At 38.9% G+C, this 18,113-nt stretch overlaps 1 protein-coding gene across 1 annotated transcript; it reads left to right on the forward strand.

The window, feature by feature from the left end:
* The first annotated feature begins 10,426 nt into the window (after positions 1-10,426).
* Positions 10,427-14,577, forward strand: GluRIIC (Glutamate receptor IIC). Its single transcript, XM_068285667.1, has 10 exons — positions 10,427-10,517; positions 10,592-10,747; positions 10,845-10,907; positions 11,605-11,808; positions 11,863-12,074; positions 12,138-12,263; positions 12,329-12,574; positions 12,635-13,051; positions 13,176-14,228; positions 14,302-14,577. Exons 1-10 carry the CDS (start codon positions 10,433-10,435, stop codon positions 14,575-14,577), a joined length of 2,838 nt encoding a protein of 945 aa, XP_068141768.1. The 5' UTR covers positions 10,427-10,432.
* The last annotated feature ends 3,536 nt before the right edge of the window (positions 14,578-18,113 follow it).

The raw sequence follows: 18,113 nt of genomic DNA on the forward strand, positions 1-18,113 counted from the left end.
CCATATCTTTTATCAGTAGAAATTATCTATCTTTCTTCCCAATCAAATGGAGTTTCATAGGTTCCTGGAATTTGCAACTCTGGAAATTAGGCAACCCAGTTTTTCAATTAAAACTTTCATACATTTCATTATAAGAGCCATTTGGAATAAACGCACACTAGTCGAAAGGAAAGGAATGCCGTTCAAGTGAATGAACCGAGTGCCCAAAAACAAACTGAAGCTTACATAAAAAATGTTAGAGCACTTACAAAACATTTTCTATGAAAATATTTATGGACACGTATGCCGGGGAATGGAATGGAATGTTGTGTCGTGTGTGCCACTAGCCAAAAACCAAACCCTAAGCCAAGCCAACAACAAGTCCAAATCCAAGCCGCAACAGAAACAGCAGAAGAAGAATCTGCAGGGGCAAAAAAAAAAAAAACTTTTCCTAGGTAATAAGAACAAGACGAGGAGAAGGGGGAAACGATGCGAAGAAATGGTTTGGGAAGGATTGGTCTCTGGCTAGTGTAAGGAATGAAGAGAGCGAGCGAGAGGGAAGGAAAAAAATGGAGAAAAACTTTTTAATACTTGCCATAATGTTGCCAAAAGGATTATCCAAAAGAATGACTTTTAATGGAGACAGGAAGTAAGCGCATAACAGACAGAAGTATTAACTGTTTCCTTCCGTTTGCTGGCAAGGTTACCCGAGGGAGGCTAAAGGGAATCATTTCACATATACATGCACACAAATAGACACACACACACACATATGAAACTGTCAGTTCCTAAGCGTTGTACTTGTTGGTTACAAATGCCAGAGTGTATGTGAGATTCTTCGAGATGACATCGAATACATCCAGACCTATCGAAAATGTTACATTTCTCACTGCTTTTTAAATAAGAATAATCTACAAATATATTTGCCTGATCCACCAGAAATCGATATATTCAATTTCTGCAGAAACTCAAAACTAATTCCAACATTTCAGGCCCAAGAGGATTTCGCATTGAACCAGACCATCAGGCAGTCGGAAACTACTTTTCGTGCTGAACAAGAATATATATTGTTGTTTATATTTGTTCGTGACTCACGTTACCATCTCTAGCCATGGTGTGTATGTGATACATAAGCTGTATGTGCGGAAATATTGCAACATGAGAGTTGAGTTCTAAAAAGCTTATGCTTATTTTTATTTTCATTTCATGCAGCCCACAGCCCAAAGCCCCAAAACATGGCCAAGAGTCTAGATAGATAGAGAGCGAGAGAGGGAGAAAAGAGTGGAAATGGTAAAGAGAGATTGGTTTGGTTTTGCTGTACATTTGCAGTAGATTTCTCGGTAAGGATTTGGGCCAAAGGCATTAGCATTAGCCGTGGCATTTCCAATAGCGGCTCCTTTTCTGCTCTCTGCTGTCTCTTTTCTTACAATTTTTTTCCTTCTCGTGTTTTATTTTTTATTATTTTTCATTCTATTTCAATCTATTTTCATCTCATTTTCCATTTTAATGAGTTCAGCAGGCTGTAGACATAGCTCAGGCTAAACGGAAATATGAGCCAAGGAGGGTGTCATAATTTTTCAGTTTGCTTTTCTTCTTAAGAAAAAGTATGCCAAGTCTAAGGCTTGCCTGGTCTCTGTCTCTGTCCCAGTCCCGCAGCTCTCTCGCTGTCTGCAGGATATTGCTTTAATTGAAATTTATGCTAAATAGATTGACACTAATGAGCAATGGCTGCTTCTCTAGCATCAGCTAAAGGTGATTCCATGAAAGACTATCTGCATAATTAAATTGCTTCCTAGAGTTTTTGTATGTGTATTTTTCGCTCTACTCTATAAATAGATTGGTGGGTATATTAAATTTATAAAAAAAGAAGAATTTCGTAAGAAAAAGAAGGTTGAAGGTATATTTTCTTAAGCAAATTATAGGTCTAATTTTTAGTGGCTTTAAATTAAACTTGACATCTGTTTTTAAAAGTCTTTTCAATGTTGTTCCTTCTCTGATATAGTATTAAAAGGAAAGTGTGAAAATTAGTTAAATTATCATTGTTTAAATAAAATCCTACATATTAAATAGAGATGGCAAAACACGTTTTGTTGTATAAGCTACAGGGTATCTTTAAGTCGATGCTTAGAACTTGCAGTGTGTGTGTTTTTTATGCTGTCATTTTGAGGCCTTCTTGATGTCAACGAAATTATTATTATTATTTTTTTTCGCAATTCTGCAATTTGCATACAAAAATCGACTAACTGAGAAATTGTTCAAGTTGTGGACTTCCGTTTTGGCAAAGTGTTAGGGGTTCCGTCTTTAAGAAAACTACACTGCAAAAATTAACCGAGTTGTTTAGTTTAGTTTAGTCACAGTATTTTAAGAAAGGTGGAAAGATTGGAATTCGTAAAGAAATCATTTGCTATATTTAGAAATTGTTCAATTTAAAGGATCTAGAGATTTTGATCCTAAAAATATATATGTTTCTGTTTGTTTCATTGGCCTTTTAGAATTGATAACAAACGTTGTTTTTTTTAGCTCCCCTCTCGGCTGGCTTTTGTATTGCCTGCATTGCGTTACTAGGATACATTCATTCTATTGACGGAAATGAGTTTTTGTCGTAAACTTTTATGGCAATAAACGTCGCTTGTTAGTCTCCATTGCTTCGTTGGCCTCTTTTGCCCCATTCCTGACTCACCGCATACGCACTTGGCAATTGGCTCGTGGCAGGGACAGACGCCGAGGCAGAGGCAACCAAACAGAGGACAAGCCCAACCCATAGAGCAGAATATAGTAAACATATAAATAGCTCTGGTGCCAAAGCTTTTGTCGTAACACATTTCCATGCTGCATAAAAATGGCAATAGTTGGCCAGGATGAGAAGACAGAAAACGATGGCGGAGGCATGACGAGAGGAGAGGTGGGTAGTTGGTAGGTAGTTGGTTGGCGACCATTTTCCATTACATTTGCCACGTCACGGCACATTTCTCTCACATGTAACCAGCAAGCGAAAAGCGAATTGCGAAATGCTGAACAGAGCAAGAGAAAGAGACCTCTTTCCGTTTCCTGTTCCATCTCCATACACTCCTACCGCCCACGCGTCAGCCCCAATGTCCCCTGCCCATCTTGCTGTTATCATTTTCAATCTTTTGTTTCATTTTCTGTGCAGCTTTTTAATTCTTTTAAACAATTGTGCTGAAAGTTGTGCATTGAACAGAACACAAAACTTCAAACAATATCAAAAATGGGCACGGAAACGTAGCTGTAAAGTATACCGATGTGACCACGCCTTCCTCACACACACACACAGCACCGCCTCAATGTGTATGGCCAGAAAGATAACAGAAATATTGTTTACCGCAATGCAATTGTTGCCAAAGAAAAGCTACAAACAAGACCAAGAGAGAATGAGAGATAAAGAGAGCCAAGGGAAGGAAGAGGAAATCGGTTCAGTTGGTTTGGGTTACATTGGTTTCTCCCATTTCCATTTGTTTTACTTTATTCACACCCTTGCAGAAGCAGAAGCAGCATGTACAGCTTCCGTTTCCGTTGAAAAGTTTCATTTCCCCACACACTGATGCCTCTGACAGCGCCATCGTCTCGCTGTGATGATAAAGTACAAAATTAACTTTTGAAATAAACAACAAGAACAACGCCAACGCACACACACACACACACACACATATATCGATACACACTCACATGAGGCAATGATAGGTAGCCTCACGTGGATTCACTGAACATGTAAAACAGGCCAAAAGAAACACAGACAAAAATTGTTAGCAAGAGAAAATATTGGCATCATCAAGCATGTGTGAAATGAGGTAAATCCATCAGATGAACTAACCCAATGCAGACAAATCATTCACTGCTAAACAAAGGTAATATTACTGCTATATATATACTATATGCTATACTAATGCTTTCCTAATATAAAAGAACATTTCGGAATTAATTGCATAAATTGCAGTTTCAATTCAAAGAACTTACTAGTTCTTTCATGTATGTAAATGATTTTCCATAGAATGCTGATCTAAGACTCATTTTCCAACCCCTGGGAAAAGTGCGTGGAGGGAAATTGCATTTGGTAGGCACGTAAAAATTGTGGGGGAAAAGAAGAAGACACCACAAAATAAAAAATATAACGAAAATTTGTTACGCCTAAGCAGCAAGTTGATAACTCTGCAGAAATCGCGGAAGCAGCAGCTTCTATCATAGGCATGCATATTTAATATGGTAGGCGTGGCCACATCCTCTTTTACTCTAGCACTTCGTGACCTGTGTGCTCCTTCTGCTGCTGCTGCTGCTGGTGGCTGCTGCTGCACACTCCATCAACACGAAAAGCAATCAAATTGCAAAAATTTGTTTCATTTTCTGCGATAACATGACTTGAATTTGATGAATGCCTTGGCACGAGTTGGGCTTACAGGAAGCCAACGGAACCGGGAACAGAGAAGTATCGACACGACAACGAATGAGAATGAACGGTTCGAGAGAATATTGGCAGCCCGTAAAGAGCCCAAGCCAAATGCCAATCTCAGTGTGTTGTTATACCCTGAATTCAAATAGGAAGACTTGGGTATGCTTAAATAACCAGCCAGAAGAAATAATAGTGAACTGACCTTGTGAGTCTCTCGGTTGAATGGAAACGTCTTTTATATCTGTAAGAAGCCGTTTGCCGAACCATTGCAGAGTATCCAACAGTCTTGTCGAAATCCTTAGATAATGGCATCTTTTTACGATGAGCAGAGGGCAAAAAAATGTGCAGATATGGCCAAATGAAAGAGTTATGAATCCGCAACTTTGTTGCTCCCCGGGCGCTTCTGGCGCTGAGTTTCAACCCAAAAGCGTGGCGAATGCCAATTCCGATTACTAATACGCCCCGTTGCCTGACTTGGCCCCTTTTGCCAATCCCTTCTGAGAGTATGTCTTCCTATAGCCACTGCTGCTTCCGCTGTTGGAGGCGGATTAAAATAAATGCTCGACATTTGTATGTGCTCCACATACACTCAAACAAAAAAAAAAAGGAGGAAAAGCTTAGTTCGCTTTAGTATTCGATAACCGCTATTTATGGTCAGATGCAATGCCCGTTCGCTTCTCTTGCCCCTGCCTCCGGGGCGTCCTCCACAACATCAAATGCAAATGTACTAGAGTCTCTCAGTTTTTGGAGCAACATTTTTAAAGCTTTTCGCTTTGGCCCTTAGGGTCCTCGGTGTCATCAACTTGACGAGACGTACCGAAAATTTTTGTAATTACGTTCGACGTCAAAAGCACTCACCACCAAAAACAAAAGCCGCGGCCCAAGAAATAAATGACCAAAACAACTTGCCGGCCGCGAGGGCTTAACGCGCGAGGAAAAACGTGGAAAATTAAAATTAAATTGCTGGGCATTAGGAGCAGCTTCAATTTTCTGCACCCTCTACTCAAAACTCCACCAAGGGTAGATTAAAGTCAACGAAATATATAACTTATAGACTTTTAGATTGTCAGGCGAGCAAGTTTCTATAATTAAACCTACTGCTAAAGAATTTGGGAACTAAATTTATTATGTCTGACTTTCAGATAAGACTTTCCTCTGACTACAGGGTATTATAGAATCGGCATTGCAACAGGCTTTTGTTTTTTGACAGGGAATTACACATAAAGATGGCAAAGCACAACAACATTTTAATGAGGAACTTCAACTCTGCGCTTATAATATTCCAATTTAAATGATAAAGTCAAAATAGAGAACCGTAGTGACGAAGGTCATACCGAAGTTTGCATACCCTGGTGTTGTCTTTTGCTACTTTCCTTCTGCTCAGTTTAATTTCATCTCATATACATGCAATATGATAAAGTCATCCGATTTATATAATAATTCTGATAAAACACAACAAATTATTTAAACAAAACGGGTGAATAGTAATCAATATACCCTTTTTAAGGGTATAGAAATAAAGTATGTTTATTATATAATGCACAGTAAAAATTTCCTAATGAAAACCATTTTGCTATTTTTATTTACAGCTTATACATTGTCACTTGTGTCAGGAAGATGACGAGAGTGTTTATTTTTGAGTGAGGTTTTTGCTAGATCCTCTGCTACTTTTCAGTTTTTCGGTAGAGATTTGAAGTTAGATACCTGGAATAGTTTTTGGCAAGTTCATTCATAATCTAATCAACTAATCTAATATAATGTGGGACAGGATAAATATGTTTCTGCAAAGACACATTCCACTCCAAATTCTCAGTAACTCTTTGATTGGCAATTCAATCAAACAGATCTTCTTAAAGTGCATCTACTGTATGCTTTTGCATTTGATGTTGAGAAATGCTTGTTAGTTTAGTCGCAATGTTTTTATCTATCTGTAAGCTGCTTTCAGAACTTTGCCATCTTTTTGCTCTCTCTGCCCGTCTCTGCCGCTTTGCAATAGACTTAGCATATGAAGGAACATTGTTGTCATATCAACCAACCTCCCACCAACCGCCCAACCCAGGACCTATACCAATCAGTAAATCCACAAACGCAAAACATAAAAGTCAATTTATGACATATAAACCGCTTTGTTGTCAGGGGAAACTCAATTACAGGTGCCTTTTCGTTTGCGTTCCTTTGCATCAATCTTGTGCTCCCTTTCCCCCATTCTGAATGTCACAATTTGCCGAAATATTTTAATGAATCAAAGCGTTGGTGGTTCTCTTTTCTTCATTTTATGATGTTTGACTTCCCATCCCCTCAATCTTTCATTTTTGTTTTTTGCTTTCGGTTCTATAGCATTTCAATCGTGGCACTATATAACACATCATCAAAGTTGGCATATTTCATTATAGACCCACCTCACATTATATTTGATATCGATATCGTTCGTTTGTTCGCTGAGTCGTTGGGTTGTTGCGTGTCTGTGCTCAATGTGCAAAAAAAACAATAGCAACAACAGCAACACCGTTAAAAAAGAGAACACAAACTATACTACAGAAAAATACGAAACTCAAACAACACATTCAAGTGTTACACTTTAGTTCTAGTTCGATTTCTACGGGTAGGCTATGGGGGTATGGAAAGAAATTTTCATTTCATTTCGCGCGTCATTTGAGGCGGCGCCGTTTGGAATTGTTGCAACAACGTTGAATACCCCACATTGGCCCAATGCTCCCCCAACCAGTATCTTCCATGCCGCCTCTTGATTGAAATCGCATAAAAAACAAAGCAAAAAGGATTCGATTCGAGAGTCGAGTTTCTACCATTTCGTTTTTATTAAAAAGTTTGTTGATTGTTTTTCCGCCCGACTCCCATTCTGTTTCTGTGTTTTTTCTTTTTGTTTTCGCTCCGCATAATGACAGTGAAACATGCCAATGAAATATGAGTTGATTGGAACACCTCGCAACAACATAACCATCCTAGACTCTCATGCCAATTGAAGGGCTATAAATCTAACCGAAAAAAATTGTAAATAATGTCCTGGACATGCTCGTTAGGCCTCTAGCATAGAGATTGTTGGCAATTACTTCTAATTAATGCAAAAAAAATAAAAAAATTACGGGAAAAAATTCATTTTCTCTTTGTCCTTGGCCCCGCCCACTTTTTAGCATTTACCTTTTCACGTTTCTTTCACGGCAATTAACTCTAAACGCTCATTACAGGGCTCGAAGGAAGCTGGTAGCTCCCTGGCTAGTTGTGTCACTTTTTGGTGCAACGGGGCGTATTAATTAGCTACTCGCAGCTCGACCTATTCAGTTTCTCAAGAATATGGAGCGGGTATATTAGTTTAATGAGTCAATAACTAATTCTTTAAATATTAATATGCCCGCCAGTTGAATTTCCATCAGAAGACAATTTGAAATTGTAGATGGCTATCTGAAGCGGACAAAATTCCTATAATTTGTCTAGGGTATCCGATTAGTCGTGACTTCATTATAAACCTGGTGAGAATGGAGTACGGAGAAGTGTGTTGGTAAAGTAGGTTGACAAGCCAGTCGAGGTCGCCATAGTAGTACTGTTGCTGCGGCTTCAAATGTTTCATTCTCACAGGCAGTTCAAAAACTGTCGTTCCATCCGGCACTTCTCCTTCAAAGTCCTCCTGCACCTGTACCAGGTAGTGGTTCTTCTTTTGGTCTCAACATCGTTAGCATTACGTCAACTAATTGGCTTCATTTTGGGGTTGCCGTGCGGCAGCAGCTGCCTTTTCTTTTTATTTGCCTGTGTATCCTGTGTGTGTGTGTGAGTGAGAGTGTGTGTGTGTGTGTGGCAATCAGGATTTTCTAATTGGCAATGAAAGGAGCATAATTTATGGAATATGTCGCACACTCATTTCATGCTACACTTGTCAGCCAAGTAGAACCTCTATCGCTGTTCCAGTTCCTGTTGAATCTTTTTTCATATTGATGAGAATTTCGCGGGTTGATGCGCTAATTAAGAAGGCACAAACCAAAAATGTAAGAGGGAATGAGAGGGAAGGTGTAATTGAAAGAGCAATTCGCATGCGTGCAAACATTACTTTAAAACTATTCTTTAAAATTCATGACTTTTAAATTTATTGTACATTTATTTTCATGTACGATTTTGTAGTCCCTAAATAAATGAATAATTGGGCAACAATCTGAGAAAAATAGTTGTAAACTTGTAATGTATATATTTCTCTTTTAATATTCGTTCATTCATTCATTGTGTGCTTTATTTCCAGTAATATAAATGTTTCATTAAAGCTAATGTTTAAGTAAGGATAGCAGTGTTTTTAGGCATAGGCTTTTCATCTGTGACATTCAAATGTCTGTTCGACTAAAGGCTTGATCAATAATTGACATGTTATTATAAAGGAAAAATGAAAGAAAACCTTTAATGATATCTTAGACTATCTTATTTCTATGAGCCAGATACTAAAGGAAGCTAACTTCAATGTGGTTGCAATGTGGAATGTTGGTGATAATAAGCCCCTAAACAATCAGGGAGATTATTTAAGAGAGTAGATGCTCAATCACCTAAATCAGTTATTTATTGATTGTTTAACAGTTTTAAGACCTGTCGATTCGTAGAGGCTAGCTGTTCTGGTGAAGTATGGTAGATCTAACAAGAGTTTTAGAAGCTTATTTACTGATGTGCGTGGCAGCACAGGTGCCCCAAGTGGAAGAACCAAACAGTAGAATGGGCATGAAAATATTTTTAAAGATGATTAATTTGTTGTAGGTTGATAGCTTAGACTTTCGGTTTATTATTGGGTATAGAAGACAAATTAATTTATTAATTTTGTTAATTGTAAGTCCAATGTGAGCTTTTTATCAAACGTAATTCCCAAGAAGCTTACTGAATCTACCCATTGAATTGGGGAGTAGCAAATATTTAAAGAGTCGTTGGGGAGAAAACAGGGTTTTCTTTTTTTTGGTGAAGAATATAGCGTTGGTTTTGATTGAATTGACTTTTATTTTCCATTTGTGGTAGTAAGATTCAAGTATATTGAGTGTCCAACAGCTCACAGTTTGGAGATTTAGGTATGTCATGGGTATATTAATATTTCAATATTTGATATGAGAAATCCCACTAAAGTTAACTGAGTTACACAATGTATTCGCGAAGTTAAGGATTTAATAAATTATTGAAATATATGTTTATATATTTATATAAACATTAAGCTATCAAAATATTAAAAATTTAGGGCAGATTTCAGCCGGCTTTTTTGTAAATTTCCAGAACTATGTACATGTTTCCGAAGTTATGAGGTTTTGAGTTCAACAAATTGTACGAGTTCATAGATTTTGAGTTTCGTCTCGATTCCATATATCTTTAACAATTTTCAGCCTAAAAGTTGTAGCATTTATAATCCTTAACAAATCCGGCGCTGAGTACTAAATGAAAAGATCATGTAGGTATAACTGAAAACTTTGAAATCGTCTAACGTCCTATTCGAAAATTAATCAGGGGCATTGTATGTATGTTTGTTCTTCAACTTAGAAACTAATACAACAATGAATGCTAAATAATTTGTTGCTTTCAAAATTGGTTAATAATTGACTATTGCCGTCGATATAGAAAATCTGAATATTTGGCTGTTTCTTTTGCGCTTAAGTTCTTGATACGGCTTTAATTTTCAAAATAATATTTTCCTGTAATTCTGATTAAAAATAGAGAAAGCAAGACAAACATTTTTCTCTATATTAAAAAAAAAACAATTAATATCTGTATAATGTCAAATTTTGAATGGATTCCTTTTTGAATTTCTTCTCTATTTACATAATATAAAAAGAAACCATCAGCTGTCTTTCAACTCACAAAGCTTTTCCATTCAACAGCTGTTCATATTTCCATCTGAAATAATTTAACATTGCATATTGACTAAATTTCCATCCATCTGGCCATAAAGCTTTCATTCCACCTACAGTATTCAAGAGATAGTGAAACGCATTGGATTCTGCGTTTGTCTTCTAGAAAGTATTTCAAAAATAGCTCGGCCGTCCAGAATTGGGGCCATTCCTCCAATTTGTGTCTGGGAGCACAAGAATGTGGCGCAGTAAAATGCTGATTTTGTGCTGCATATGGACGGCATTTCTGGTGTCCAGCAGTCAGCAGCAACAAATCAACATTGGTAGGCGAGACCCAAAAGGAAAACCAAGTAAAACATTTGGTGAAATTTTGTGGTTTCACTTTGCCCTCTTGCAGGTGCTTTCTTCTACGACGATGAAATGGAACTGGAAATAGAATTCGTGGCTGTGGTAAATTCCTTAAACGGTCCAGAGATGGAGCAACCCTTCACTATGAATCCTTTGATAAAGAGACTCAAACGCGAAGACAATAGTGTGTCCATGCAGGAGCAGGGTAAGCGAGATCACATTAAAAACCCCATTCATCTAATACACTTTTCTATGTTTGTACATACATGTGTTTCCTTCGATTGGTTCTTGTTCTTCTTCAGCTTGTGATCTTATAGATAATGGTGTGGCAGCTATTTTTGGACCAAGTTCAAAGGCGGCAAGCGGTAAGGCATGCAAAATTTTACTGTGTAGAAGATGCAAAGCAAAATAAAATGAAAACTAAAAGCTTAATGAACAAACAGCTGTTGGCCATGGATGTTTGTAAATAAACACAGAGAGAGATAGAGAAAGATGGAGAGTAAAAGAGGGGAAAAATTGGCCAGATGAAAAATAGGAGTGAAACCAAATAAAAATTTGTTAGGTTCAAGTTGGAAATCAAACGAAATATGTCTTATATATGATAAAAATACAAACTTATAGGAAAAACCAAAAAAAAATAGGAATCGAACTAGTCAAAAGCTGCCCAGTATCTGGTCGAAAATAGATTACATGTTTTCGAATGGACTAAACATATTTTTTGATGCTCGTCTGTTAAAAACTTTCGCTTTTTTGTGAGGTATGTCAGATCATACCTAAAGGTTGGTACCTTAAACGATCACTTACCTCGATTTCAGGACACATAAAAAAAATGAAACGAGACCAAAAGAAAGCAAAACTGATTTCTTTTCTCCAGTTTAAATTCCTACATGGTCTCTTTTCATCTCTGTTATAAAAATTTCACTTATAAAAGTGAAGGTAGCTCTCCGTCTATTTTATATAACGTTCGCTTTTGATCAAATATAACATAGATTAACTTTTGACATTAGTCTACTTAACTTTTAATGGAAGGAACATTGCTCACATATTCCCTACCCCCTTTAGATATTGTGGCCTTGGTGTGCAATAGCACTGGAATCCCGCACATTGAATTCGATGTGTCCGATGAAGAGCACGTGGAAGAGAAACCGAATCATGAAATGACCATAAATCTATATCCCTCACAGGTAATACTATCCAAGGCCTATGCAGACATAGTCCAAAACTATGGTTGGCGGAAATTCACCATTGTATACGATGCCGATGATGGTGAGTCATTATTAATAGAAATCAAATGGCACATAACTTTCTCGATACATTTAGTGAAAGCCCAAGCGCGTCTACAGGATCTGTTGCAATTACGTGAGGTACACAATGATGTGGTTCGCGTGAGAAAGTTCAGCAGAGGAGACGACTACCGGGTGATGTGGAAAAGTATTAGGGGTGAGAGGCGTGTGGTGTTGGACTGTGACCCCGATATGGTAGTTGAACTTCTGAATTCATCTTCAGAATTCGGTCTAACAGGGCAGTTTAATGTAAGTGTGAAAGGTTATTTGCACGCATCTTCAGTTTACTAAACGTTTTTTTCTGTCTGGCAGCATATTTTCTTGACAAATTTGGATACGTACAGTGACCATTTGGAGGAACTGTCTGCGGATAACGAAACATTTGCTGTGAATATAACTGCAGCGCGTTTATTGCTTACAACCGAGTCGCAACCGATGGTAAATAGTGGAATCCCGATTCATAAACCAGTTTTATACTTATCCCGCACACTTATATCGCTCAGTACTTGCGAAACTATGGATCTGTCATCCAGCGAGAGAATGTCGTCTCTGAGGAGAACAATGAGGCTATTCGAACTCTACTCCATGACCTCCTGGCCGACGGTGTACAACTATTTTCCTATGCCTGGCGTAATGCCAGCTATTTTTATCCAGATCGAATGCAAGTTCCGCGCATGAATTGCGACTTTGCAGCCTCCGGTGGACGTCCTTGGCAAATGGGGCGCTATTTGATGCGTCTGATGAAAGGGGTAAGTCGGCACATTTTTTCTTTAAGTCATCATGTTGCTCATGCCCCTCGACTATTACAGACTTCCGGTGTGAATAGCGCGATTTTTCGCACCAGCAATATGCAATTTGATGAGGATGGACAGCGCATCAATTTCAATATCGAGATTTATGATCCTTTGGATGGCATAGGTATTGCTATCTGGGACACCAAGGGTCAGATAAACCAGCTAAATGTCGATGCCAAGGTGCAAAAGAAAATTGTCTATCGCGTGGCCACTCGCATCGGTCCTCCGTACTTCACAGAAAATATAACAGCCATCGAATTGAATATGACAGGAAATGCCATTTATATGGGCTATGCGGTCGATCTGATCGAAGCCATTGCCAAGGAGGTGAATTTCGAATATGTCTTTGTTCCCGTGGCGGATCAGCAATATGGCAAACAGGATAAGGATACCAAACAGTGGAACGGCATCATTGGAGAGATTATCAATAATGTGAGTGAAAAAAGTCTATGGAAAAGGTAGATTTAGAAGAAAAAGGCTTCTGGTTTGATCTTCCTATATGTAAATAAAGTTTTTCCTAATTTCAATGCAGCACTTTTTCAATTTTCATTTCTAGGATGCTCATATGGGTATTTGCGATTTAACCATCACTCAGGCCCGACGCACAGCTGTTGACTTTACGGTACCCTTCATGCAATTGGGCGTCAGCATTTTGGCTTACAAGAGTCCGCATAAAGAGAAATCGGTGTATGCCTATTTGGAACCTTTTGGCGGTGAAGTTTGGATCTGGATATTGATATCGGTGTTCGTAATGTCATTCCTCAAGGTGATTATTGCCCGAATTGCGAAAACAGAATGGGAGAATCCCCATCCGTGTGATCGTGATCCGGAGGTTCTTGAGAATAATTGGCATTTGCACAACACTTTCTGGTTGACCATTGCCTCCATTATGACAGCCGGTTGTGATATTTTACCGCGCAGTCCTCAGGTGCGCATGTTTGAGGCCACCTGGTGGATATTTGCTATTATTATAGCCAATTCGTATACTGCCAACTTGGCCGCCTTTCTTACCAATTCAAACATGAAGGGTAGCATAGGCAGTCTCAAGGATTTGAGTGGTCAGAAAGCAATTAAATTTGGAACGATCCTCGGAGGGAGTACCTATAACCTGCTAGCTGATTCAAATGAAACCGTTTATCGTTTGGCATTTAATCTAATGAAGCAAGATGATACCTACCCCTACACCAAGGGCAACCCTGAAGGAGTCGAGCGAGTGCGAAAGAATCGTGGCGATTATATGTTTCTAATGGAGACAACCACACTGGAGTATTATGAGCAACAGCATTGCGATTTGCGATCTGTGGGCGAGAAATTCGGAGAGAAACATTATGCCATAGCCGTGCCTTTCGGGGCCGAATACCGCTCAAACTTAAGCGTTGCCATCTTACGACTGAGTGAACGCGGCGAGTTGTATAAAATGAAGCAGAGATGGTGGATAAATCCGGATAGATCTTGTTTCGAGGAACCCGATGCGAGTGAGACCCAGGACATGACATTTGAGGAATTAAGAGGAATATTCTATACCCTCTATGTGGGCATTTTCATAGCGTATGTAATTGGCATCACGGAGTTTATGGTCTATGTGCAGCAAGTGGCTCTAGAAGAACGGGTAAGTCCATCTTCAACTCCAACTCCAAGTTTTGGTTTCCTTCGTTTGTCACTGTTAAACGTTTGTATTGCAGCTCACTGTTAAGATGGCTTTCATTAAGGAGATTAAATTCGTGCTCTGCGTGTGGAACAACAAGAAACCTATTATGGCAGGCACCCCGGTGGCCAGTGTGCGCTCTGGAGAGAAGTCATTGGACTGCACACCCAAGTCTGCTCGACGCATTGTCCTAGGACGTTCCGCAGAGGAAATGCGCGAGTTGACGCCAATGGAAAGCAAAGGCTCTATGGATGGTGTCGAGCACCAGGAAGAGGTGGGAGAGGAGGCGGCGGTGGTTGAAGCCCGTGTCTAAACTTTCTTATAGTTTCCCTTCGTTTCTGTGAGTTGTTTTTTTTTGTTTTTTTGTAATAAAGAAAATATCATTTTATCAATTTGCGACTTGAAAATGACTTCTTTCAACCTTGCTGGTGTGTGGCCTGCGGACAAAATATGTGAAAGTTGACGATGCTGAAAACTTAGCACATGCCTCAATGGGCGTGTCATTTTCTCTCACAGCTGAGCTGAGCTCCTCACAGCAGAAGAGCTCGGTGGCTCAGCTTGTCAATTGCGTGTTATTGGAGCTTATTGACATTTTATGTCCCGACATTGTCGTCCTTGTCGCCTTTCGCCTTCTCCATTGCCATCACCATCTCGACGTTGTCCTTGTCGTTATTCGTTGCGAAAATTATTTAAGCAGCTGCAGGGCAAACACTGAACTGAAGTGAAGTAAAGTAAAGTGAAGTTTGAGCTGCATCTACGACCAAAAATCAGCATGGACGTAGCTGGAACTTTTCTGAGTTTCGGCAAACTCAATTTTATTCAAGCTCAAAGAGTCAATAGTTCGAAATTTTGAACATTCAAATGACTAACAGACAGATAAACGAATCGGACTTTGTATAAAAATAACAGTGAAATGGAGCCACCTCAAAATTGATATTTTAGTTTGATTTTTATTGTAAAATGTTTCTAATTTTGAATGAATTGGCGTCATTATTTCCTACTCTTCTCTTCAATACATCGATCTAATAAATCATTTTCTTAATTCTCCCCTTGTTGCGCCCCTGTTGCATGGGGTCAGCGATGGGTAACAGAGAGAGGGACATACAGGAGTTTGTCGTGGTCATGTTCGTGCTGTGTAGCCTTTGGCCTTTTGTAAAATGAGCAGCAAAATGACAACAAAGCGTCGACAATGACAGCCAGAGCAACAGTGACAGGAAGAGAAACAGCGACCATTGCATTCCATTGCCAAGTGTCATTTCTCTTGCTGCCCTTTCTACTACATCCAGCAACCTGTTCGTTTATACTTTGTCAGCAAGCAATTTTTAATTATTTTGGACGTATTAATAAAGCTCCCCAACAGATAGAGAGCGTTGGGAGAGAGCAAGGAAATGGTGCAAAGATGCAATCTCCATTCGCCTGTTTAATCAAAAAGTTAACAGAGCTGTTGCTTCGTTTAACATTTCAGCTGAAACTGAATTGAACTCTGTTAAAATCAAACACTTGTTGCTGCTGCTTTGCGGCGCCAACATGCGCAGACGTTCAGTTATTGTGCGAAACTCACCACAGTCCATCAATGGCTGAAAGTTAGGCCACAAAGCGACAAAGTCCACAAGATCCACACTCTGTGAAGCAACCCCAAACGAAAAGTCTTATACTCGAGTTTCGTCCTTTTACTAATGCCACTCACGTAAGCAATTTCCGCACGAAAGCGCATTCCTTGTTGAGCCTTTAATGTACTTTTTGATGTTAACAAATTTTTCCAACATTTGTTGATGTCGCCACAGAATAAACGGCCCAGATGGGCCAATGTGGGTAGGAGGGGGTGCTCGACAGACACGACTTGAATGATTAAAAAAAGGAAAAATTTGCACCATCATTGGGTGTGAGTGATTAGGCAAAGGTATAAACAAATTAATAAACTGTTTTGAGTTTAGTTAAACCATGGTTTTATCACGTGGCTCAAGGTTTGCTTAAAGAAAGTCGCCAAAGCTAAACATTTAGGGAGAAATAGTAGAACAGGTAACTGACCTTTGGTATAAATAAACTTTCAGGCCTGTTTGTTTTCTGCAAAAAATGAGAAACTCAAAAAGAACATAGAACAGCTTACAAATTCTTAAAGCGTCCTAAACAAATGTCTTTTATTTGAAACACTAGAATCAATACATATTTGTTAACAAAAAACTAACTGGGTTAAGACTCTTGAATTGTATAAAAATCTGCCCCTTTAAGTGTATTAATTGGTGAGCTTTACTATTTCGCCATCAACACAAGGACAATTTATGTGCAACATTTTGCTAAGGCAAGTGAAAATCGCAGGTGAAGCCGACGAAAGGTAAGTCAAGTAGACGGCAATCCTTTTCAACCAGCACACATTCAACGGGATGGCTGTGAGGAATGGAAGAGAAAGAGGACGAAGCATGATCCACTTGCAGCGGCCGACAATGTAAAATCACATGGCTTGTATGTCCGCGTCAAGAATTAGTTGATATAAATCTTTAGCACTTAACATTTTTAATTAACAGAAGGTGGAAAAAAGGAGGGCGAGACTTCAGAGTGTCTACTTTAATTGTAATTTATATGGCGTAGCCATGTGAAACCTGGTGAACTCTAAATAGTAAATTCTATTTCAAATAAAGCTTCCCAACCTAACTTTTAAGGCCATAACTTATGTATTAATTAGTGGCTCGTGAATTTACTTGAACTAAAATTGTCCATATCACTAATCTTAGCCCTGCTTAGTTACAGTTTAAATTGTTATTTTTTCTATTTAAAAGTCTCTTACTCTTACTCTTTGACTATTTCACTTCTATGCCATAAATTCTTGTTGCCACACGAATTCAATTTTCCACACAATTGAAAATCTAGTGAAACATTACTGCAATGCGCGATCGAAGCATTTAAATGAAAAATATATAGCAGGGATGAAAAAATATATAAAAAAAAAACAATTCCAAACCCATTGCAATTTTTCCTCTTCTCAATGAAATTAGTTGGGCAAAGGAGTTTCTTGACTAGCAGATACCCTGTTAATTCAATCAGACGGACGAAGGAAGTTTGTTTTTATAAGACTTGGAATATTACCAAAATACTATTAGAGGTTTTTTATGTGATAAGAAATAAATATCTTTCAATTGCAAAAATTTCTGACTACGTCTCTGTGTGAACCGCAGAGAACACTGGATATGTGGAAAAAAAAGGAAAAACAAACGGAAAAGGAAAACGCGCCGCTTCACACAAGATGTTGAGAACTTTTGGGTGCTCTCCTGGCTCTGGGGTCCTTCTTTTGCTTGCTTCGCTTTCGCTATTAGATATTTATTTCGCACATATTTGCACATGTTTCACATTTGTATTCCAGGCGTTATTGAGCTGAAAATTGATGCACATTATTTACTCTATTGCATTACACATTAGCCGAGGCGAAAGCGGGGGCCACCGACTCTTGCTCTTTGGCCAATAAATAATTTGAAAATAACAAAATAACAAAGTGAAACAAAGACAGACAGGCGGGATGAACAGACGTGCGGACGGACCTACGGTGGGACAGATAGACAGAAGGAGGTACCAATAAAATCAACGTCGCCTCGGGATGCTGCAGCTGCATCTTCTCCTGCTGCATTTTCTTTCACATTGCTACCACATTGAATTATGCATGTGCATGTAGAAGCGTGTGCATGTGTGTGTGTGTGTGACTCTGTGTGCTTTGACCCCTCGTTCCCCTGTCCTTATCTTCTTCTAGTGGTACCCCATAAATTGTACAACTAAATACAATTTATTTCTCGTCGTCGTCGTCGTCGTCGTTGTAGCTGGTGACCCGTGCATGTATCTCTGTATGTACGTATACGGTCTATC

The sequence above is a fragment of the Drosophila tropicalis genome, unplaced genomic scaffold (assembly GCF_018151085.1).
Source record: "Drosophila tropicalis isolate 14030-0801.00 unplaced genomic scaffold, ASM1815108v1 contig_413, whole genome shotgun sequence".
NCBI classification, from domain to species: domain Eukaryota; kingdom Metazoa; phylum Arthropoda; class Insecta; order Diptera; family Drosophilidae; genus Drosophila; species Drosophila tropicalis.

Coding starts and splice junctions, on each gene's coding strand:
- GluRIIC (XM_068285667.1), top strand. CDS start 10,433: ATGTGGCGCAGTAAAATGCTGATTTTGTGCTGCATATGGACGGCATTT. Junction 13,052..13,175: donor TTGGAGAGATTATCAATAAT/GTGAGTGAAAAA, acceptor TTTCATTTCTAG/GATGCTCATATGGGTATTTG. Junction 14,229..14,301: donor AAGTGGCTCTAGAAGAACGG/GTAAGTCCATCT, acceptor TTTGTATTGCAG/CTCACTGTTAAGATGGCTTT.